Raw genomic sequence first — 25,018 nt, 5'->3', positions numbered from 1 at the left:
CAGACACATATCTGTCCTTCCATACAACAGGTCACATCCTACTTTTACATACACACACAGTAAATAATACAAAAACATACTCTTAAGACGGTGTATCTGTACTCTTCTTACATCATCTTTACAGTAGAGGCTCTGAATACTTCTTCCATTACTGCTCAAAGCACACGGTGATAATAATGTGCAGCCAGGTGTTAGTACAACAGAAATCTGACTGAAGGTTACTGTTTGTCAGCCAGAGTGACTCGTTTAGAGACACTTCCTGAAACAACAGAAGGAAGTGATGCTAACTTGAGCAAGACGCCGTTTCACACACGAACACACACACACACACACACACACACACACGCACACGCCCTGTGTTTGAGGCTGTGGGCGATGCTCATTTTCATGTGAAAGGGCTACAGCTGCTCCGTCCCTCTAAAGAAATTATTCACGCTTTATTCGAATGTTGAACACACACACAAACACACACTGACAAATAAGGAACCCCACTGTGATTTGGGGCCAATCTGTTTTTGACTGAAACACACTTTTGTTTTTATTTCTGTTACTGTTGTAGAAAGTGAGCAACAACCGATGCTCAACAATTTCATGTCCCACTTTTTTTGATGCAGTTATGTGGACAAACATACAATACACCTCTAATGAATTGTACCAGACATGATTAACAGTTTGCAAACACAGAATTCGTACTAATAAATGTAAAACGACTGTTTTTTCACAGATTGTCAACTTCTGCTTCATCCTCAACGACCCTGGATCAGTTGACTTCCTCTTCTCCTTCACCACATTAATAAACTGTAAGTAGAAAATGATCAGTGAGGAAATAAACCCTCAGAATATTATATTACCAGGACTGCAACTAAAACATACTGCATAATCGTCTAATTGTTTGGTTTAGACAATATCAAAATATAGTGAAAAAGGACCCTCACTGTTTCATAGAGCTTTGAACACGTCATCTTGGACTGGTATCGACACATTTTACAGTTTTAGGATGTTTAATAGACCAAAGAAATAATGGAATAATCAAGACAATAATCGTCCCTATAGCAATAAGTTTCACTTCTATCTGTTTCAATCTGTTGACATTTACTGCGCTTATATTCATTAAGTTATTATTACATGTATTTCTTGTTTCTAAAGTGCTGCTTTAGCTTTGGTCAGTCCCCATCTGCTGCATAGTCCATAGCTATGAGATGCGAGCCGACACACACATTCTCACACAGAAACGTGTGGTGTGATGCCCTGTCTCCAGTGTGTGAAAGGCCTCCTAGCAAGGAGGAAGCTATACAACTGGGTTTCACCATGTATGGTGAGCGAGACTCACTCTCACACACTCTGTCTCACTTTGACCCTCTGTGTCTTTAAACCAAGACAGGAGCTTCAAACACAACCACATGCATGTGCTTATAATATGTGAGCACAGCCTGCAAGGCAAACAAAAGGGTGTTAAGAGTTCAACTTAAGTTGTAACTTCTCCCTATCGCCTCACAAATCAGAAGGCGTTGTGTTAGGACCTACATGATCTTCATATAAATTACATTTAATGATCTTTCATACAGGATACAGTCTGCTATAAGTGGCTAACCCTCTCATGTCTTTAAATATCGGATTTCACAACACGCTTCAATGTTTGGAAGTCTCTGCTCTGATGAATTGAGTCGTGAGTCCTCCAACTTAAACAAGCCATTCATCACAGCTCTCCAAAACAGAGAGTAAAAGTTTATCCCTGACCTTAAAAAACAATTTTCCGTTCAGTTGCATCACATGGTCTTTCTCAGCGCAGGAGTTACAGTCAAATATTGTTTGAGTACTTTAAGGACATGTTGTCCATGCTTATTTCAAACTTGAGATGAACTCCTTGGTAACCTTATCTCCAGGGTAAGACTGTAGATGGATTATTTACACACTAATGAGCATACAACTAAAATTGCATTATTTAAGTAATTTAATAATGGTAATTGTGATTTAAAAGAAAGCAAGTTATGATGTAATGAAAAGCCACCTGTTTGATCTCGAAAAGGCATTGTTGTTCACTCAAAGCTAAATATGTGAAGTAAGAAGAATGAAGCAAAATGGGACCACTATCACCAATGCTTTCATCCCTATTAGGGTAGGTTATGAGTATTTCAGGTCCTATGGGGTCAGTGTTACAAAACAGATCATAGATAGTCCTTTTTATATTTGAAGTGTTTATAATAAAACTTACTTAAAAGTTTCAATAGTTAAAGAAGCTTGTTTATTCCCCTATTAATAAGCTAAAATCCACTTTATGAAACCTGGATTGGGGTTTTATGTGTCAGGATCTTTGGCCTGGATTTCTGTGTGTGTGCACTAATTCATGTGACTCACAAACCTACACACACACACACACACACACACACACACACACACACACACACACACACACACACACACACGCCATGCTACATTTGGAGCTGCCTTATATGGCGGCTTTTTCCCCTCAGTGGAGTTTCTGAGCTGCCAGAGAAGAGGACCACTTCCTCCTGTTGGATGCCTGGATTTTGTTTTACTTTTGGCAAGATAGTACATTTCCAATGCCTGCCAAATTACCTAATTGATTTGAAGTGTCTGTCATCTGCTGTGGGTCAAACACAAAAGGATGGTGTTAGTGTGAGGATGCATGATGAAGAAAAGTGATGTTATTCTTATGACTTTCATAGATTTCAGCTCGGTAAACTATATTACATCAAGCGCAAATGCGATGTAGATGATAATCCTTCTGTAGTTTGGACCTACAAACTTGTTCCGGAAGTAGATGTCCGTAAAAAGTGCGGACTGATGTGTAAGAACCTATTTTCGATAAGGAAACTTGGAAGAAGAGTGTGACTTAATTCCCTCTCAAACAATAGTGTTTCTTTGGCTTCAGGAGTGGAAAAAGTGACTCCAGTTGGCTGAGGGACTGGAAATATCCTTCTTGGTTTTAGGACAAAGACCAGAGATACATTGATATTTGGCTTTTCCTGGAGAACATTCAGAAAAACACTGATTCCTAGCACTTGTTGCTGGAGGTGTGTAAGATATGTGTTTGAGTCTTGCAAAGTATTTTTTTTTTTTTAAATCTTCTAGAAAATGCATCTGGCAAGTATCAAAGCCAGGAAAATTGTATACATTTGAATTGCATTTTATTGGTTATGCTGTACTGCCCAGAGTTCCTGTTAGAATATATTTTTTTGCCGGTCAAAATGTCCGTTAAAGTTGAAATCTTCCGGACAAAATTAGAAAAGTGCCGGTCAAAGGTCTTCTTTGTTATTTATTGAGCTTTAAAACATTGATTTGATTCAATATTAAACAAACTAATTATAGTAGATTAACTATTCAAAATTGTACAGTGATTTAGAACTAGAGAATGCAATTCCTGAAGAAATTGCTAGTGGGAATGCTTTATGCTGAAAATATGACGCTAAAGTGCTATGCTGAAATGTAATGTGTAAGAAGAAAGTGAAGAATTTAGATTGAAATGATACATGAACACTCGGGGCTTGAATGTGTGATGAGAGAAGAAAATAAAGTAAAAAGGCTTGGAAAAGCAGCAGAATATTTGAACTGCAAACTTCTGAACTAACTTGATGGCGAATGATCTGTCGCCATGCCAACGGCATTTGATGACATCCCATAATACGCTTAGATGCGTTGATGGCTGCATTGTTACCAAACCTGTGAAGTTCTGGGCTGTTTGGAGTATTTTCACTGAAGTTATGAGAAAACCGTGTTTCAAGGCGAGCATTGTGTTGCCATGGCAACGGCATTTGAAGAAATCTCAAAACTGTCTCGTAGATGTCTTCACGGCTGGACTGTTTGAACACTGCTATCTGAAGTCTGCTGCTCTGAGCATGTCAGTTGGAGCGATGACATCATCGTGTTCCATTACACAGGTGTTTATAGTTGAACTAACGAGGTGTGCAGAGATCAAAGGTTTCCATTGTTCTGAATTAGAGATAAACCTCTTACATGTGAACGTTTTGTGGAAGAACCGTAACAGATATCTGTGAAATTTTAAAACGTGAAGCATGTCAAGGAAGTTGAGTATCTGAAGTGTAATTTTTGTGTACTTTCGGGTTAATAATGTGGCCTTTTTGGCAGTTTAACTAAAGGTGTGCGGCTGCTACCGTGAGGAAATATCTTCCTGAAATTACAACAGGCTTCAATGGAGACATGTTGAACGTTTTTGTCACTTCATGCCCTCAAGAGGCACTTTCTTTAATTATTTTTGCTTAATTATTTGTCATTTTTCAAGCTACGAGATGTTTTCCTACGTTTGTCATGATAAATTATGTCTCAGGAAAGTAGGGTTTGGGAATTATGGCAGTTTTAAAAAAATATATGAAGGCAAATTTCAAGATTTTCTACCCTCTAGCTGTGACACCATGCACTCTAGTTAATGTTAAAATCTGAAGAAAACCTCTAAAACAAGGTCTGAACAATTTTTAATACCTCTAAAAGTAAGAATCAGATTTAAAAGTTGTTTTACACGAATAATGTCAGAAAGATGTGTAACATTTTAAAGATGGAATGAGGTTTCTGAGTGAAAGTATGAATGAACAGTTAGCAGTTGAATCGCATGAAGATTTGTTGAAGTCTGAAGATTTCCTCCATTGACTTCAATGTTAACAATTTAATGAATTATGGGATGTATCTCTGGAATTATGCAAGTTATGAATGAGAAAAATAATGGCCATCGATTCCCGACCGAGCTGAACGTTTTGATATTTGAACGGAGTTTCTGCGATGTTCAATGCGGGAGAAGAAGCGCAGCAAAATACCGGCGGAATAATAAACTTTTCGTCCGGAGAATAACAGTTAGTGGGAATGCTGTTAACAGCATGCAGTTAACAGCATTCCCACTAACAGCATTCCCACTAAATAACACAGGAATAATAAACGGAGCCCTCTCTCCTTCTCCTGACAGCCCGTCAGTATCATGCAGCTGGCGGATCCAGAGTGACCCGACAGTAAAACTGTCGGGTCACTCTGGATCCGCCAGCTGCATGATACTGAACTGAGTACATGAACTGAACATGAACTAGTTATAGATATGTTTTAGTTTTACTGTAAAACTAAACATATCTATAACTAGTTACGGTAGTTTGAGAGGTAATTAAAATAGCTACGTGTGATATTCTAACCTCTCACTGCTGCATGTGATCATGCAGAGCTGCGTGTCGACTCGTCAGCAGCAGCTGATCTATCTCTCCCGTCAGATTAGACTTTACTCGCGTTTATGTCCATATCGATCAGATCTAGCTAGTTCTAGCTAATGATAGGACTACCTGCTTATTAAAGGACACCTAAACAATAAGCGTTGTTATGCAACCGGGTGAGGCCGTAAAGTATAGCGCAGCATTATGCATTTGTTTACATGCCCACCGGAACCCCGAGGCATTACCAACAAATCAACGCACAATCAACCCATACAGGACATCTCTTTCTCAACATTAAGTGTTAGACATTAGAATTGACTGTCCTGTCTGTCAAATACTCTCTTCTCTGTCACATACTATTCTTGTCTGTCACATACTATTCTTGTCTGTCACATACTAATCTTGTCTGCCACATACTCTTTTGTCTTTCACATACTCTTTTGTCTGTCACATACTCTTTTGTCTGTCACATACTCTTTTGTCTGTAACATAAGTGGCGCAACTGATGCGGTATTGCGCTAAGGGGAAATTATTTTGACTGGAGAGATTTAGATTTGCCGGTCTTCAGCATATTTTACCGGTCATAGTCCGGAAATAGTCTGTGTGTGTGTGTGTGTGTGTGTGTGTGTGTTTCTGGTAAACATGCTTATCGAGGGTTCTTTAATACCGGTGACTCAGCTCAAAAGAGGTGCAAATCAACTGTCCTCCAGGCTTTTACCTGATTACACAGAGCTGGAGGAGACTGATAATACACATTAATGAACACACATTTACATTGGGGCAAAAAAGTATTTATTCAGCCACCAATTGTGCAAGTTCTCCCACTTAAAAAGATGAGTGAGGCCTGTAATTTTCATCCTAGGTATACCTCAACTATGAGAGACAAAATGAGGAAAAGAAATCCAGAAAATCACATTGTCTGATTTTTAAAGAATTTATTTGCAAATTATGGTGTAAAATAAGTATTTGGTCACCTACAAACAAACAAGATTTCTGGCTCTCACAGACCTGTAACTTTTTCTTTAAGAGCCTCCTCTGTCCTTCACTTGTTAACTGTATTAATGGCACCTGTTTGAACTCGTTATCAGTATAAAAGACACCTGTCCACAACTTCAAACAGTCACACTCCAAACTCCACTATGGCCAAGACCAAAGAGCTGTCCAAGGACACCAGAAACAACATTGTAGACCTGCACCACCAGGCTGGGAAGACTGAATCTGCAATAGGTAAGCAGCTTGGTGTGAAGAAATTAACTGTGGGAGCAATTATTAGAAAATGGAAGACATACAAGACCACTGATAATCTCCCTCGATCTGGGGCTCCACGCAAGATCTCACCCAGTGGGGTCAAAATGATCACAAGAACGGTGAGCAAAAATCCCAGAACCACACGGAGGGACCTAGTCAATGACCTGCAGAGAGCTGGGACCAAAGTAACAAAGGCTACCATCAGTAACACACTACTCCGCCAGGGACTCAAATCCTGCAGTGCCAGACGTGTCCCCCTGCTTAAGCCAGTACATGTCCAGGCCCGTCTGCAGTTTGCTAGAGAGCATTTAGATGATCCAGAAGAGGATTGGGAGAATGTCATATGGTCAGATGAAACCAAAATAGAACCTTTTGGTAAAAACTCAACTAGACGTGTTTGGAGGAGAAAGAATGCTGAGTTGCATCCAAAGAACACCATACCTACTGTGAAACATGGGGGTGGAAACATCATGCTTTGGGGCTGTGTTTCTGCAAAGGGACCAGGACGACTGATCCGTATAAAGGAAAGAATGAATGGGGCCATGTATCGTGAGATTTTGAGTGACAACCTCCTTCCATCAGCAAGGGCATTGAAGATGAAACGTGGCTGGGTCTTTCAGCATGACAATGATCCCAAACACACCGCCCGGGCAACGAAGGAGTGGCTTCGTAAGAAGCATTTCAAGGTCCTGGAGTGGCCTAGCCAGTCTCCAGATCTCAACCCCATAGAAAATCTTTGGAGGGAGTTGAAAGTCTGTGTTGCCCAGCGACAGCCCCAAAACATCACTGCTCTAGAGGAGATCTGCATGGAGGAATGGGCCAAAATACCAGCAACAGTGTGTGAAAACCTTGTGAAGACTTACAGAAAACGTGTGACCTCTGTCATTGCCAACAAAGGGTATATAACAAAGTATTGAGATGATCTTTTGTTATTGACCAAATACTTATTTTCCACCATAATTTGCAAATAAAGTCTTTAAAAATCAGACAATGTGATTTTCTGGATTTTTCTTTTTCTCATTTTGTCTCTCATAGTTGAGGTATACCTAGGATGAAAATTACAGGCCTCTCATCTTTTTAAGTGGGAGAACTTGCACAATTGGTGGCTGACTAAATACTTTTTTGCCCCACTGTATATTGGTTATTTTGTTTTCACAGATCGGATTATTTGTATAAGCATGCAAGGATGGGCAGTTACATTTAAGGTTAATGGACAGGTCAATGTGCATCGGTAAATAACTCTATACATGGATAAAAAGAAACAAATAGAAGTGAGGAAGGCAAGACATTTCTTAGCTAAAAACATATCAGAATGAAGGCATATTCAGGGTTAACTCCCTTTAACTCTAGCTGACACTAACCTATCTTGTAAAAATCATAATCTATTAACCTTATACCTTTCCTGCCCTTTTTAGTAAGCTATCATTTAATTGTTGAACTACTTTCTGTTTACATGCCAGTGTCACCGCTCAGCAACACTTCAGCGATTAGCTAAAAGGCCCTTCAGGCTGATGACTGAGTGTCTGTGGGGCCTCCAGCACTGTCACAGCTCATGCTGTTGCACAAACAACTTGATTTTCCATTCAGTGCATGCTTTTACATTTTCCCCCTGCATTTTTACATTTCAGTCGATCCCAGTTTTGTTGTTTCAGGCAGGAACAAGTAAACATGTTTAACAAATACATGCACAGATCCTTTACGCAGATAACTGCAACATTGGAGCTCTCCTTTATATCAGGCAGTTTCTCCTCCATTTAATTAGTTCACTAACCCAGAACCACAAATACAATTGGATCACTCTGTGGGTCTGTTTTTAAAAAGGAGAACAAAAAACAAATCAATGTTCTACTAATTTTGAGAATCTCATTGAATGTATGCCAACTCTCTGGCATGAGCTATTAACAACATTGACCAGAATCTATTTAACACATTTTCTACTATAAAAAGAGCACAAATGTACCAAAAATAGACCTATATGTATCTAGACCATTGTCAGATACTGTCCCATTGCTGCAAATAGGCTAATTGCTCTTCAAAAAATGGGACAGAGAGAACGAAAGCAGGTGAGAACGAAAGAGTGGGACAGGATAAAGCCTTCATGCGGGTATGGAGGGAGACGATTACGATGAAATTGAGCAAAATACATTTCAATTTGGGAATATAAACTGTTTTCTGTTGAAAATAACTGGCAAGGGAGGAAGATGGCGAGAGATGGACGTAACGACAAAAAAGGGCAAAGGACATGAGGAGGAAGAGATGCAGAAGCACAAAAGATAATGCGGAGGACCTAAGGAAAAACCTACAGTTTCCTAGCAACGTCATGATATTCTGAGAATAAATAGCCACATAAAATGCAAATTCTAAGTTTTATATGGGATCACACACACACACACACACACACACACACACACACACACACACACACGCACACGCAAGTCAACAAACTGCTGAAGCAAGAAACTTTTTTATTTTCTGAACATTACACGTGCTGATGTTCAGAGCACTGAAGGAGGCAGAAGGTGCTCAGCATCACACATGCCCTCATTTTTTTGTTTTTGTTTAACTTCACAAAATGTTTAGGCTGCTGAGGGGATTAAGCAAATGTTAACCTAATAACATCACCTGAAAACCTGCTTGATTGTTTTCAAGAAATAAGACTGTTTGACTTCATGTTGTTTTAAATCTAATGTCCTCTCTCTTATTCATAGAGGACACACTGCTTTCTGGAGCAGCCGTGGATCTGCGCAGGAAGAGGGGCACCTCACATGGGAGTGTGTGACCGTGTGTGTGAGGGTGTGTGTTCAGGCCTCCTGCCGTCGCCCGCTCTTCCCGGACAGGCATGGCGGGGGTCCGGAAGCTCGGCTCCAGGACCCAGAGGCCGTGGTCGGTGTACCGGGCCAGCACCTTCGAGCTGTCCAACGAGATGATCGGACTCGCTCTCGCTGGTGAGGAGCAGCATCTGAAAATGAAATTGTGTCTAAAAAATATTCAAAAACACGAATGTATTTACATTTCTAAATCTAAAGAGAAAAGTAGGACATTCTACAGATACATTTTTGTCTTGTGCCTGAAGTCTTATTATATTTTAAATTAGATATATATACGTTTTTACTATTCATTTATGCGTCAACATCTATAAAGTTCATGAACTCATCTGTTTATAGTCACTATCGCTTAATGGAGATGTTGTTAAAGAATTATACACACCACTAATAAAACAATACTAAAAACTATGTAAATGCCTTTGAGTAAACAAAAAAGCATCATTTCAATTAACTTTCATAATTGAACACTATCAAGGGATGGCCAGTGTTAAAAAAGAGTCTTGCTTTTCTCTCAGCCACTTGCAGCATCACTACATTTCAAATGACTCTCACAAACACAGAGTATTACACTTGTAGGTCACCTCTTCAACCACAGTGAACCACCCTGAAGCAGACCATAATGAGTCCAGAGGACCGTGATGTAATGTTATATACGTTAACGTATCCCAGTAGATATTCCAGTTAGTTTAAGAGTCTGCACTGCTTATAGCTCAGAGGAGAATTCTAAACAAATCAAAGTGTGACGAATCGTTTCTCTTTTCAACCTGGTGGTCTAATTGCTATCACCTATATCAGGGATGGGCAAATGGCGGCCCGCGGGCCCCATGCGGCCCCCACCTCCTGTTTTTGCGGCCTCAAAAAAAAATATTAAAAAAATTGTTTTACTTGTAGTACTTATACCGTCCACTAGACTCCTAATTACGTTGCGAGCTGCGTACATGATTTCAAATACCGCGAAATAATCTGTGACGCATTTGCAGGGTGTTCGCGGGGTCTTAAAAAGTATTAAAAGTTGATAAATCAATTTAGCGTAAATTAAGGCTTTTAAAAAGTATTTAAAAGTATTAAACGGCATTTTCCAAGGTATTAAGAAGGTCCACAGTAACGACAACATGAAACATCCTTTAATTGACTGAAACGACATGTCGGGAAACCCCCCAAGGCGGCCCCATGCATAACGCGCCGTAAAATGCTGCTTATTATTTTAAGTTTTGTTGCCTTGCTCCGCTCTGTGGGGGGGGGGGGGCACTAAATGACTACGGTAACGATAACGGGTCCCAAGGTGGGTAGACCGGCATACGCAATGCTCTGGGGGTCCAACGGCTCCGTGTGCAAGCCCTATATGATAATTTTATGATAACGATGAAATAGCCCCGCCTCCCTCTCCCCACGTCTCCTGCTGCTGCTGGGCTGTCAGAAGAGGGGGCGGAAAAGAGAGGCAGGCACCATTTATTAAATATTATTATATTATTATACAGGGAGTCGTTATCAATTTGTTTTAGAGCTCAATAAATAACAAAGAAGACCTCTGACCGGCACTTTTCTAATTTTGTACGGAAGATTTAAACTTTAAAGGACATGTTGACCGGCGGAACATTTTTTTTACGGAAACTCTGCCGCACGGTCCCCTCGTTCCTTGGAAGAGGCGGAGAGGTGGGTGTTTTTCATCTGCTGGTGGACTACCTGAGAGATATACAGCAGGAGAACACGCCGTCCAACGCGGAGAATAAACAGAAGGGCAACCATGGCAACCATACTCCGGGGTCTTCTTCGCTGCTTTTGGTGTATTTCGGGCGGCAGCAGCGCCACTTACAGGCCTGTTAATGTACTACATCGTTTCCAGCATTTCCAGCGGTCTAGTGTGAACGGACACGTTAATGAATCGAATGCGTGTGAACGGAATACTTTTTTGCGCTTGCGTATGCATTTTTACGTATGCGTCCTCGTGGGGCCGGAGTCTAAGCCAAACTATATCCGGTCACAGAGATCTGCTATTTTAAAGTAAAGTCAACACATATAGACCCTAATATAGTCTATATTAAGAACGAGAAAAGTCTTAACATATATATCCTTTTTTGTAAACATATGACAAATGTGTGAGGGTGATGACGTCAGAGCCTCGTCCTATGTGCAAGGGCTTAGCCCCGGACAGCCCCAGCCCAATTTAACCCCTGGGTATTTGAGAGGGAGCTCCTATATGGCATTACCCCGCTGAAGCTCACCAAAGTTTGATATAATTCATAGTTCAAAGTTTTGTCAATTGTTTTGTTTATTGGTCAAATACTGGTTTCTAATGGTTTCTGAGGAGTTTTACTGGAATGAAGAGCACAGAGTCTACAGAAGCAAAAAATCAGCATACTGCATTAAAGCTGACCTTCACAGAGAGGTTAAAGTTCATGTGGAAAGGAGGCTTCAGTAGTCTGTCTGCACTCTGTTTAGTTGTGCTATCTTACAATCAATATAGTAAATGTGAGGTAAAGTGTGTCGCCAATGTAATGGTTAGAACTCGAAGTTGCGATGAGGTCTTAAAACGTATGGAAAGGGTCTTAAAAAAGGTCTTAAAAGGTATTAAATTTGACTTCAGGATTCCTGCATATACCCTGATTTGTGTGTATTGTGTTTGTTTCCCGGGGAAACCCTCACAAGAAACACCGGCTGTTGTTATGCCTGCTGTGACGTCAAGTTGCCTCTTGGAATTATGCTTTTCCAAGCTTAAAAGTTGTATTTATCATCTGAATTTGGCGAAAGAAGTTTAATATTCTTAAAACCAAGACTTTGTTTATTTGAAATCAGATGAAAACAAACTGTCACGGATCCTGCCGTGTTATCTATGATTACTAGGCTTTTCATTCATAATTTCAGCGGGAGGGAGGGGGAATGGTGCTGAGGAACAGCAGAGTGCGGGCTGACAGGTGTCTGTGTTGACATTCCCCTTATTGTGGAATAAGGGGAATGCAGAGACTGGCTACAAGTGTTTTAGGTTCAAGTTAGACGACTAATATCTGGGTTAGTGTTCATGACTTCATGTGTATGTCATCTTAATGGTTAATCTCAATACAAACACATTTTCCGTGCTTTCCAATAGTTTAAAATAGTTTTATTCCACTGTTTAATAACCTTTTCAATACAAACATGCCACTTGTAAAAATGAAATAACATTTCTTTGAACTGATATTTGTTTAGTGAGCTTATCAGAGGATGTTCCCATTTTTTGGGGATATTCCCTTTGATTGTAAAATGTCAATACAAATATTTGTTAATAATTACATACAACACATGGCATTTTTGTGTGTGTGTGTTCCAAGTGAATCTGCGGCCCCCTGGTGGCCAGTACATCAATGATGTGGCCCCCACCACCATCAAAGTTGCCCATTCCTGATCTATATGAACCCGTGCTGCACCGAATTACATTTACTGTGTCTGCAGCTCTTGAGAAGTCTTTAAAAAGTCAGATTTATTTCCAAATGTTTTCTTTAATATCTAACGTTTCGTGACTTTGATTTCCAGGAAACAGTCAAGACCCAGATGAGCCTGTGCTTGAGTTCAGCGTGGGTGAGTAACATTCAAACAATTGTGGTCTTTAAGATGATGAGAGCAACTTCAAACCCTCAGCATTAAAATAAGTCATATAAAGTGCATCATGTATTTCTTCTGAAAAATGATGGCACACAGTTGCAATTTATGTTCACGCCTCTTGGCTCATGCAGTGTTTCTCCTCCAGTGTGCACAGAGCTGCTGACTCCGGCTCTGGACAGAAAACCAAACAGCTTTGTAGCAGTGAGCTGCACCACCCCCCCGCAGGCCTTCTGGACCAAACACGCCCAGACAGAGGTCATAGAGGTCAGACTCTTTGGACGCCTAATCCACTTTATGTCTTAAAGTCACAGGGATTTGGTCAAAATGTCTAGAGTTGATTTGATCCACCTACACCTCCTTTATGTTTGTCGTTACGGTTCATAACCACGCAGAATAAAAGCATTTCTAGTAGGGATGTCCCGATTAACTTTTTTTGCTCCCGATCCGATTCCGATCATTTGATTTTGACAATTTGCCGATACCGATTTTTCCCGATCCGATCTTTATGCAATGCATTAAGAGAAAAAAAAGAAAAAAAGCGTTCAAGTTGTCCCTTGAGGTTATTTTTTAATTTAAATTGGATATTCTATCCAACATGGATATAGCTTCTGTTTTTCACAGCAGCATTGGATCAGTTCAGTTGTGCAGCATTGGATCAAAACAAAATAAAGCTTATCAGTACTCGTTAGCTTACTGCTACAATTAGTCACTGCGCCCTGCCCACTCTGTTGCCAGATTTGAGAGAAATAAGCAACCAGGTCTATGAAAACAAGCCCCAAAGAAGCAACACATACATGATGCTGTGTAATTTGAAACCAAAACTAAGGCCTCAGGATGACTTTAAGACTTGAACATGGTCATTTTTGTTTTGTAACAATTAATACAAAGAAAAAAAGTATTTATAAAAAATAAATCCCGATCCCCAATTTTTTTCTCCCAATTCCGATCTTTTGAAAATCACGTGATCGGCTCCGATCCCCGATCACGTGATCGGATCGGGACATCTCTAATTTCTAGCATAAGCAGTTGAAAATGAACTTCAAATGAAACTGAGGGTTTAGTAATGCTGATGTGTTGCTGCCTCGCCCCGCAGGGCACCAGTAACCCCATCTTCCTCAGCAGCATCGCCTTCTTCCAGGAGTCCAACATCAACCAGCAGACGCAGGTGAAACTCGCCGTGTACGACGTGAAGGACCGCTCGCAGGGCACGGTACGCAGAGGCACCTCTTTACTCACATGGACCTTACATGTAATGTTTAACAATGGGGAAGATGCATTTCAGACATAAGTGTCATAGGTATCAAAAACTCTGAGGTTTTGCTACACAATACAAATGTTAGCTCAGTTTATGCTCAGCAAAATGATATATATTAACTTGTCCGTTTTCTGGAGGTCAAACTAGTTTAGACAAGATAAGGAAACATCTGAATATGAACATATGAATAATGTTTGTTTTCTGGCTCTTCAGATGTACATGTTGGGCTCGGCACTTTTTCCTGTTAAGGAGTTGTTGCAAGAGAAGACCCACAGGTTACAGCTGGAACTGAGGTAACACACACACACACACACACACACACACACACACACACACACACACACACACACACACACACACACACACACACACACACACACACACACACACACACACACACACACACATGCTCTCTCTGACATTGAAACTGTTATTTGATTCATCATTTAGTCAATACAAATGTATTCACCAAATCTACTTGTTTTGGTACTTCTGCTTTATATCCTTGTTGATTTATCATCTTAGTTTTCTTCCCTTTTTTTTGGCATATCATGGAGTAAACAATTCATTATTTAAATTAATTTACAAAAAATAGAAGTACTTTTTATCTCATTTCTACCCATACACATTGTACCGGTGTTTGATTGGACAGATCAGCGGAGAACGAGCGCGTGGGGAACATCACCGTGGCTGCCTGGCAGATGGAGGACAGAGCAGACCAGAGGGTGTCGACCGGCTGGCTGCCAGACGGCATCAACGGGCGGGTGAGGGACACGGTCCTCCTGGAGCATTCGGTTAAACATTTCAATTCTGTATTTAAAGAAAAAACATTGTGATCTGTTGAGGGTAAATATAAAAAAAACAGTCATCATTAAACCTCAGCTAGATTCATTTCTGACTGCTGGCCCCGTATGCCTGAAAGACAAAAGACCAGAAGATACTTTGTCATTTCAGTTTATTTACTAGTGAGTCGTATTTCCGGAAGTTGATGGCCATCGCCTCTCGACTAATGTGACAAACGTGTTTCCTGTTTGTCTGTGTTTGTTTAGTGCTTTCTAATTCAACAATGTCGTGATAAAGTTGTCACACAGCCGCACAGGGCAGGTGTGCTCTCTGTGTAACACCTGGTCATGTGTGTGTCCTGCAGACGGTGCTGCCGGTCGATGAGAGCCTCACAGAGTCGATGGGAGTCAGAATCAAGTACGCCTCGCTATGCAAAGACCCCCTGCTGCGCTCAGGTATGACACTTTTCCATTTTCATCCACATGGATCTGATGCGGGAATTGTACCTAAAATTGTGCTCACAAATGTAGGATTGTGTTGTTTAGGTTTAATAAAACATTTGGATACAGAATTTGCTTTATGCATTCCCAAGCCTGAGAGAGTTCGTGAATTCTCCAACTTCCCTCTTAAAAGAAGAAAAATATGTATTTCCTCTAACAATTACAAATAAAACAAAAACACTATAAATCTTTATTCCTACTACTGCTAGTCTATTCCATATTTTAAATACCCATTTGATTCTAAATATTTCAGCGAGTTTACCAAAAAGCATCACAACAATTTCTGAAATATATAGATACGAATGAGTAATAACACATGGAATAGAATTGAATGGGAGGGATGAACCCCTCTTTAATGGTCACACATGCAGAGCACACAGCACACACAGTGACATGTGTTCTCTGCTTTTAACCCATCCTAGCACCAGGAGTCTAGCACTAGGAGCAGTGGGCAGCTATTGTACAGCGCCCAGTGAGCAATGGGAGTGGGGGGGAAGGAGGGTGTCCAGTGACTTGCTCAAGGGCACCACGGCAGGGCAGGAGGTGACCTGGGACCTCTCCAAGTAGAAGTCCACACTCCATCTTTAGGTCGGTTCGGGGACTTGAACCGGCGACCCTACAGCTCCCAGTCCAAGCCCCTACTGACTGAGCCCCTGCCGGATAAGCTAGCAGTAGAAACTTCAGACATTTGGTAAAACAGAAGTTGAAAACAAATAATAATTATAACCCAAAGGTTTTCAAAAAGCTCATTTTCAAAAGAGGAAAAATGACATGTTATTTCCTCACAGACCAGAGCACAGCTATAACAACATCCAAGCAATAAACCCCAAATTCATGTATTTTGAAAAAGGACCTTAAATCTGTATTTAGTGAAGGTTTCATTTGTAAGATCCCACACTGTGTAGAACTAAAATATAGATGAGTATACATAGTATTACAAGACATTTTTTTCCCTCTCTTCCTGTCCTCCACCTCTGTCGCCTGCATGGCTCCTTGTTTACCGATCCATCAGACCACCAATCCTGTTATCCAGCTGAAATATATTGATTGTCTCCAGTGAGTGGGACAGATCTGTTTACCTCAGAGATAGATTGCTCATCCAAGAATAACACTAATGTGAAATGTCTGAGAAGGTACAATAACATATGTATAGGATCTGTTTTGGTGTGTGTGTTGGTTTCATGAGGTTTTCTACTCCATCTAAAACGTGTTTAAAGGAGAGCAGCTCAGTTCATAAACAAATATTATTGAATCTAAAGATAAAATATATGTTTGTCTGCGGAACTAGAACAATATCATAAGAAGAGTCATCGTAATCTATTCAACACTAATTTCATTTCCAATGTTTTCAGTGTTTGGAGGCACGATGTCCAGGATGTACCGCTTCCCCACGACTGATGGGAACCACCTCCGGGTGCTGGAGCAAATGGCAGAGAGCGTCCTGTCATTAAACATCCCCCGACAGTTTGTCAAACTGCTGCTGGAGGAGGATGCAGCCAGGTACTAGCACACATTTACATGTCTAAAGAATTAACTCAGGGCTACGTGGTTGGCAAGGATATTCCATTTACTGTCACCAGAAGAACAGGCACGTTTATTTATAGAGCACATTTAAAAAACAAGGTGCTTTACAATAAAGCCTTTGACACAGTGCAACAGAAACACATTATAAGATGACCCTTAGATGCATAAGTGGGTCTTTTCTGACCCGGTGAGGTGGTTTTCTTGAAGTATCTTTGTAATTACATTTTTTTATCATTTCATATTCCAGCTATTCCTCAAAAAACCTCTTTTGGATGTCATACCATTCAAATTTTTAATTTACATTTTAAGAAATTGTAGTTTTTGTATTACTACCCCAAGCTTCCATAATTGGGTCAAAAATGACCCGCATGCATTTTCTATGGAATTTCGTTTTTTTTCAGAATGTAAAAAAAATTCTAAAATTCTAAATAGTGAAAAATGTAATATAAAATATTTCTAGTGTGAACCAAAATATACAAGTGATTTATCTTAACCAAAATGGCATAAAAACACATATTATTCTAATATGGGTCCTTTTTGACCCACTTATGGAAGAGTGTAGTCACTCGGGCATCTAAGGGTTAAAACATTCAAAAGTCATTCAAAAGCCAATCAAATAAAAAAACAAGCTAAAAATGAATAAAACGTGTAGAAAATACCAGAAAGGGTTTCAGTACAGTGTAAGATATGATTTGATATAAAACATTCCTTAGTGTTGATTTTATAAAGAGGTAACAATAATTCCTTATATTTATTATAGCGCTTTTCCAGAGCTCAAAGCGTTTACAAATACACATTACACACATATCAGACAGTACTGTGCGTACTGTGGACCATACCCACAGGAGCAAATTCAGGTGAAATGTCTTGCCCAGTGGCGACTGGTCATTAGGGGCAGGTGGCGCACAGCCCCACCTAGTGTCAGCAGAAAGTATTCAAAATAATGATAAAAAAAAAATGCAAAAAATATATTTTAAGATCATGTTTCATCATCTGATTCATCTGTACATTGCTGTTTTAGTCTGTGTTCTCCTAATTAGTGTCTACAGTGTGTGCCTATTGAGCTGTTTAGAGCCATGTGGGACAAAACCCGATCATGCCCTCCCTCTCACTGTCTAAGTGAACGGTGACTGTAAAAACTACACTGCGCATGCTCAGAGTATTTTCCTATTTAATGTGTGTGGCAACAAAATAATGACCATAGGGGCATAGAGCTGCCATCCCCACCATACGTCATCTCACATCATTCAGAGCTGATTGTCTGTAAGTACGTGTGCCGCGAAAAGTGTGAAGAGGAGACGAGAGACGCGTCCTAAAACAAGGAAGTAAGCTGCGCATGGCTTCCCTCCACAAAAAAGCATTGAGATTTCTCCATAGGATTTTAGAAAATAGCTCAAAATAAGATCTGTGGGAAACTTACCTGTTAGATAAATGCACGTTTTGTTCAGACGGATAATATCCACATGTCTACCCTACTTTTATAATTTTCAAATCATAAATCTATCGATTAGATTTATGATAGACTTTTGAAACTACAAGAAGATAAGGAGGACTTTTACAAAAAAGTAATAGAGATTTTAGTCCAGAAGGATAGCCCAATGCACTTCATCTTCAAGTCAAGATAAGACCGCAATTTGATTGAAAATGGGATCTTACTAAGAGCGAACAATTCAATATTTAAAAGATACAATTACATTTTTTGGGTATCCTTTTGTTGAACTGTCTGTTTAAAATTAATCGAAGCTTCAGACAAAAAAAGCTTTTGAAAATAATATTATATTTTGATTTAGTCCAAAATATAATATGTGTAAACCTGAAGAGTCAGAGCCTCACCAGCCATGAACCTCACTGCACGTCCCTGCAGAAGCTTCTATATAGACATCTAAGTTTCTTGTGCCCCACCACTTTTGTACATATCAAAATGCCACTGGTCTTGCCCAAGGACACAACGGCTTTACAGACGCAGCGGCGTGTTTCGAACTGGTGCAACAGACCTGCAGTTCTCTTCGAGTTTGTTCCAGATATATAAACTAAGTGAAAAGCAGAAACAAGCCAGAGAAGATCTGTCATTTTTGCTTGAAAAAGAGTAATTTGAAATGCATCTTCAGAAGTCTAATATCACTTGCTCTGCAGGGTGTGTGAGCTGGAGGAGCTGGGAGAGCTGTCCCCCTGCTGGGAGAATCTTCGGAGACAGATTGTCTCTCAGTACCAGTCCATAATACTGGCGTACCAGGAAACACTGTCGGACCTCAACAACTACAGAGGTTAGGTTACAATATCATTTTAAAACAAGCTACAGCTATTTCCCTGATCTGTTCCCCACATATCATTATTTTCCATGCTCTTGTTTTTGTGTGTACCCATCCTTTGTTGTCTACGTCAGGTCCCTCGTTCAAAGCCAGCAACCTTAAGGCGGAGAGGAAGCTCGAGTTCATGCCAACCAACCTCCACGTTCAGAGGATGAGGGTGCAGGATCAGCTGGGCTTCGGTGAGACCTACACCCCCCATGATAACATGGAGGAGCAAATCTAAAAACCAGCATCACAATACATAAATCCCACCTTATCTATTACTAAGCAGGTTCACACCTACGATGCATTTAGTTTGGTGAATCATTTACTATTGTCTTTATTCATATTTATATACCAATGTGTAAATTGTATTTCACAAATTTGTATTAACAGTTTTGAATTTTTACTTAACTTCCTATATTTGTGTTAACATTTTTACTCTATTTATTTTATATTTGATTGCATATTTTTACTATTTCATGTTTTTTTTATTTTACATTTTTACTTTGGCTTCCTATGCTTATATTTTTATTCCATTTTCTGTTTATATTTTTACTTAACAGTGCAACTGTCTTAATACTAAATAAATAAAAAGAGCAATTTTTACACAAAAGAAATGACTAAATATGTATTTAAGATATTAATAAAACCTAATTTCCTCTCCAGAACACACGTACGATGTGATAACGATCGGAGCGCCGGCGGCTCACTGCCAGGGTTTTAAAAACAGCGGTTTGAGGAAACTCGTCCAGAAGTTTGAGGAGGCCAAGAAACAGTAAGTTTGGGGGGAAAAGAGTTACAAATGTACCAATATTGAACATTTATTAGAAAAATAAAACTCATTTGCATGTTTTTTTCCCTTAATCGCAATGATTTCCTCTTATTCTATTCTTTTACTTAAATGTTTTCAAATTTTAAAAACATTTGCTCCATAATGAATTATTTTGTGTGGATGATGTATCTTTTTTGAATTTTTGGCTACCCTGAAGTCTTCTTTACATAACCCCCCCCCCCCCCCCCCCCACAAAATGCATCGTTTCTTTAACTATTACATTATTCATTTCTTTGGCTTCCTCTTAATTTTCTTTTTGTTACTTTTTATTGATCAGCGTATATGAGGAGGAATGGTGAGTTGTTGCATTGCTTTGCTTGTTCTCATTTGTTTGTACACTGTTTGTTTCTCACTGCTTTGCACCAACACAACAAACACATTCACGGTATATGTAACAAAGTTTCATAATTGTCAAACCTTTTTGGAGGAACTGTCGCTAGGTTTAAACTGAATGAATGTGATCTGCACATAATAATGTCACGTGATGCATTTGGCATTAACAGTATTGAAAGTAGCTTCCATGTATGTTGCCATGCACACTGAGTCATTTTGTAACACAGGACACAAAGTTTGTTGAAAGAACGTTCATTTGATAAATTCAGAAAACATAAAGCCAGCATTAATACAAATGGTCTACTTGAATTTATAAATTGAAAGGAATCACCCCTAGCCTCGTTTATTTCAATGTAATGTGTCTGTTTATCTGAAGTCCTTACTTAAGCCACCATAGGCATGTGCATGCTAATGCTACGTTGTTAGTTTAAAGGGCATTTGTGTTAGTCAACAGTCCACTTTTTACAGTTTATAGAGGAGAGGGTCATCAGCATACTTAGGAAAAGCCATTCTGCTAAAAAACCTGTGTCTTTGTTTTCTAAAGCAGCGCCCTCTCCAGCTCGCAATCCATCGTCTACATTCCCCAGGACATAGTCAAAGCCAAAGAGATCATCGCCCACATCAACACGCTGAAGACGCAGGTCAGCTACTACGCAGAGAGGCTGTCCCGAGCCGCGAAAGACCGATCTGCCAGCGGACTGCAGAGGACGCTCGCTATTCTGGCTGATAAGGTACTTTACAACATCTGTCATTCATGAGCACTTAAAGGAACACTTAAACATATGAGCACTTAAAGGAACACTTAAACATCATCAATATCACTCTCCTTGTGGTGCCATCTATTGCCATTATATTGCCTTTCCCAATCAGACACGTCAGTTGGTGACCGTCTGCGACTGTAAGCTGCTGGCTTCAGCCATTCAGGCCCTGAACGCAGCGCGGCCCGAGTACATCGCCTCCAAAGCGTCTCCCTCCGCCGACTCGGAACAAGTAGTCCTGCGCAACGACCAGGACACGCTGCTCGCCAAGTGGAGTGGCAGCAACAGCCGCTCCTCGCTGCAGGTGGACTGGCATGAAGAGGAGTGGGTGAGTTCATTAGGAATTACCACAACCAAAGGATTTATTTTCATATATTATTCACATAACAGTCACTTAATGAGTATCTTCATTTGTCAATGCAAAAGAACATGCATATATTTTTTTGTTTTCATCCAATATCCATGTATTGGGTTTAAAAACTTGTATTGTAAACAACTTTTATAACACAAAAAGAAAGCATGAACTATGAAACATAGTTGTAAATGTGACATCATTAGTTCAGACCACCGATGTTTTTCCCAGGCAGCCGGTGTTATAGTTATGTAATCGAGCTCTGGGCTTGCATGACATAAAATGAGGCAAAAAAAATGGAGACGTGCTCCGTGATTTGCATAATGATGTGATTCATCTCATCGCTCATGCATCTTCTATCCCATCTAGCGCTGTTCTTCTCCCTGGTGTAATTACTCCATTAGCCTTTCTTGCACAGCTCTGGTAAATGGACGACGATGCTCTTGTCCGTCCCGTTTCAGGAGAAGGTTTGGGTGAATGTGGACAAATCTCTGGAGTGCATCATCCAGCGCGTGGACAAGCTGCTGCAGAAGGAGAGGAGGCCGAGCGTCGGCAGTCAGGACAGTGCACACACTGAGCTGCAGGCTGGGGCCAGCAAGAAAGGTAACACACACCCTCAACGTCCTTTTTCTGTTTGTGTAGGAATTCAGCTTTTAGGCTGAAAAATATTTTGCATGGTTTTATATGACAATCTTATCCTTTATAAGTTAAATCTCTCTCTTTTTTGGAGATTCCTTTGCTTTATGGTTTGATTATGCAACAAAAATTATATTTAAAAATAAATTCTGATTAGCAATGCATCACTTGTAGCTGAAAAAATTTTTATGCAAGCCAAACTATTTTCTAAAGTCATTCAAGTTTGTATTTTATTCGCATTTGTTTTATTTTGCTTGCTCAGTAATATGTTTTATTTGTAATAATGTGTGATCCTATTGTTAACATAAATCAAGTAAGTAAAAAAAGAACAAAATAGCTCAAAGATGAATTAAACAACACATTATCAAAAAAAGTCTAAACAATAAAATAAAAATGTATATAATGGCGCATTTCCACTACAGCGTGGTTTAAGCGTGCCGTGCCCGGCCTGTTTTTGGTTGCGTTTCCACTCGGCGTAGTTCCGGCTGGCGGGTACTTTTTCAGTTTTCTGGCTCTCCAAAATGGAGTTTCTTTCCGGGCCAACAACCGGGCTGAGTATGCTAAACTAGTGAGAGAATCGCTGGCAACTAAAACAAGATTAACATATTTGACCGTGATTTAATTGTAATACACGTTTCAAAATGATGCCGAAGTAACAACATACTGATACCGGTTAGTAAAAACCATGAATTAATGCTTTGACAAGTCTGCAGACAGACGGCAGGCGAAACACCTTTTTAAAATGCGTGTTTTCTGAATGGAGATCGGCTAAGCTAACGCAGCATATGCTCCGACCGTCCACACTCACAACAACGGCCTACAGACATAAACAAACCAGCGACTGTATTCTCCATGACACAGACAGTCTGTGGTTTGGACTTGTTTAACTTCTGTCTAGTTTCTGAACAGATATGAGGAGCTGTGAGCTCTGAGGGCTAACAGCTAACGGCTGATGTTGGTTTTGTGTTTAGCATTGAAGATGTCGTCACGGCCCCGCCTACACTGCGTTACTATAGTTACTGCCCCAGTTCCTAAACTATAATGGAAACGCAGCATAAAGTGAGCCTGGCCTACCAAGGCCTAGCCATACCGTACTAAGCCGTGCGAGGCCCTGCAGTGGAAATGCGCCATTAGTGATTCACAATAATAGACTCTAAAGAGTATAAATTGACATCAATGTGTATGGCTGTGAAAAGATGAAGGAAAAAGAGCTTTCTGGATCAACCCAGGAAGTTTATCAGAGAAATCTCCTTCATTACCATCTTCATCATCCTCATCATTACCTCCACGATCATCACCTCCACCAACCTCCTCCTCTCTGCCCGCCCTCTCCTCTGCACAAGACTCCTGTAGGTTCATTTCATCTCTTATTCCAAATGTTAGTTTTTCTTCCTTTGTCGACACTTTTTCATTTCAAGATTCTTAAATACATTTTCTTTACTTACGGGGATTTTTCTAGTTATTCATCTGTTGGCTATCATGAGAGAAAACTGTCGAATGTGAAGTTTAAGTTTGTGTGCAGTCTGTTGTTGTCTCATTGGTTTGTCCACACTGTTGCAGCGTCTCTGTAGCTTTAAGCAGAAAGTGTTTCCTCTCTAGCTTTGCTTCTGTTAGTGCTGCTCCATGCGGTTGTATCTGAGATATTGTGCTTACTCTACATGTTGTACTGAACCAGGGTCACATCTCTATCCAGACTTTCACATCAAAATGCTGCTGGCTATTGAATAAGCAGAGATGGATAAGGTATTCAGGTCTTTTTTTTAAGGATGGCAACTGATACCACTGTAAAGTCAAGTCCTTCATTGGAAATGTTTCTTAAGCAAAAGTTATTATAATCGGGAAAGAACCTCAAGCATTTTAAGTCAAAGTACACAATGCAGAATACTGTTTTAATTGGATGAGGTGAATCCTTTATGTTATTCTTGCACACCCCTCGATTTCTAAAGTATCTTCAGAAAAAAACGTTCAATGTTTTCCCTCCTAAATGTTGTGGAGTAGAAGTGAAGTAACAAGTGAATTACATGACTTGATTAAATGTTGTACTTAGTAACAGTTGCACGTCTGCTTAGAGGTTAGACAAAGCATTGGCAGGCACCTCATTTGAATAATTAGAACAAATCCAGCTTAAAAAATGTAGGCTGAATGTTGTTGTATAGATCTCTGACCCTGGTTTGGAGTGTGTGGTGGCGCCCTGTTGGCTCGCGGTGCAGCTAATCATGCATGTTGCACCTCCGTCCCCAGATGGAACACCCTGTGCGGAGGAGGCGTACCCAGGTAAGAGCTGCTGTCCGTGCCACGCTTCTCTGCGCCTTTACTCCAAGACTCTGGTTTCATATTTGAGTATCAGATTAGGGCACTGTCCTTTTTCTTCTTGAGTTGGTCTTGTTAATATGTTTTGACCAGTTATTTTCAGAAACAATACCAATCTAATTGTATAGTTGGATTGCTGTAAATGCAACCAGTTCATTTCTATGCCAATTTCTTTTTTCAACATGTTCGGGTCACACAATCAAATAAGGCATTCTACCCAGAAACACCCTTGAGGATAGCATGATGTAACTGCTACGAGGCAACACACTTATTGGGGTATATTAGGAAGACACTACATTATGTTCTGTTGGAAAAAGCAAAGAACTTAAGACTGGAGCTTAATATTATATTCAAGTGAAATATTTAAGTAACTACTTGACTTTTTGCTTTTTATTCCCCTTTAATTTCGCTCAAATGGACTCTTCTTTTGAAATATGGTTAGCTTGTTGTATTTGTGTGTCAATGTCCATTTGGCATATGTACGGCATTTTAATTCTCCCAGTTCCGTATAAAGAAAGAGACGAAGTGCTTCTGCTTTTCCTGTTGCTTCCCTGTTTCATTTGTTTTCTGTTTCTGTCTGAGCCCCTATAAGATCTTATAAGAAGCCACTTGATTTGAAATGATTCACAC

General features: G+C 40.0%; 1 protein-coding gene across 11 annotated transcripts in view; it reads left to right on the top strand.

Moving 5' to 3' along the window:
* LOC307031177 (inositol polyphosphate-4-phosphatase type I A-like) overlaps window positions 1-25,018 on the top strand; it is a 46,290-nt gene that overhangs the window by 5,257 nt on the left and 16,015 nt on the right. For 3 of the 11 annotated variants that reach the window (XM_079668049.1, XM_079668042.1, XM_079668050.1), the window contains exons 2-19: window positions 725-800; window positions 9,122-9,358; window positions 12,746-12,790; window positions 12,960-13,078; window positions 13,908-14,024; window positions 14,283-14,362; window positions 14,722-14,833; window positions 15,217-15,307; window positions 16,705-16,852; window positions 19,010-19,140; window positions 19,260-19,364; window positions 19,834-19,942; window positions 20,277-20,294; window positions 20,877-21,063; window positions 21,203-21,418; window positions 21,904-22,045; window positions 23,275-23,427; window positions 24,320-24,352. In XM_079668049.1, coding sequence (XP_079524175.1) covers window positions 9,253-9,358; window positions 12,746-12,790; window positions 12,960-13,078; window positions 13,908-14,024; window positions 14,283-14,362; window positions 14,722-14,833; window positions 15,217-15,307; window positions 16,705-16,852; window positions 19,010-19,140; window positions 19,260-19,364; window positions 19,834-19,942; window positions 20,277-20,294; window positions 20,877-21,063; window positions 21,203-21,418; window positions 21,904-22,045; window positions 23,275-23,427; window positions 24,320-24,352 — 1,912 coding nt within the window. In that variant the 5' untranslated portion in view covers window positions 725-800; window positions 9,122-9,252. The remainder of the gene's footprint in view (window positions 1-724; window positions 801-9,121; window positions 9,359-12,745; window positions 12,791-12,959; window positions 13,079-13,907; window positions 14,025-14,282; window positions 14,363-14,721; window positions 14,834-15,216; window positions 15,308-16,704; window positions 16,853-19,009; window positions 19,141-19,259; window positions 19,365-19,833; window positions 19,943-20,276; window positions 20,295-20,876; window positions 21,064-21,202; window positions 21,419-21,903; window positions 22,046-23,274; window positions 23,428-24,319; window positions 24,353-25,018) is intronic. The other 8 variants (XM_079668044.1, XM_079668046.1, XM_079668045.1 and 5 more) reach the window with 7 other exon arrangements.

Source organism: Notothenia rossii (assembly GCF_949606895.1).
Source record: "Notothenia rossii genome assembly, chromosome: 3".
Lineage (NCBI taxonomy): Eukaryota > Metazoa > Chordata > Actinopteri > Perciformes > Nototheniidae > Notothenia > Notothenia rossii.
Note: the sequence above shows the minus strand (reverse complement) of the source record. Positions and strands in the feature narration are given on the sequence as shown.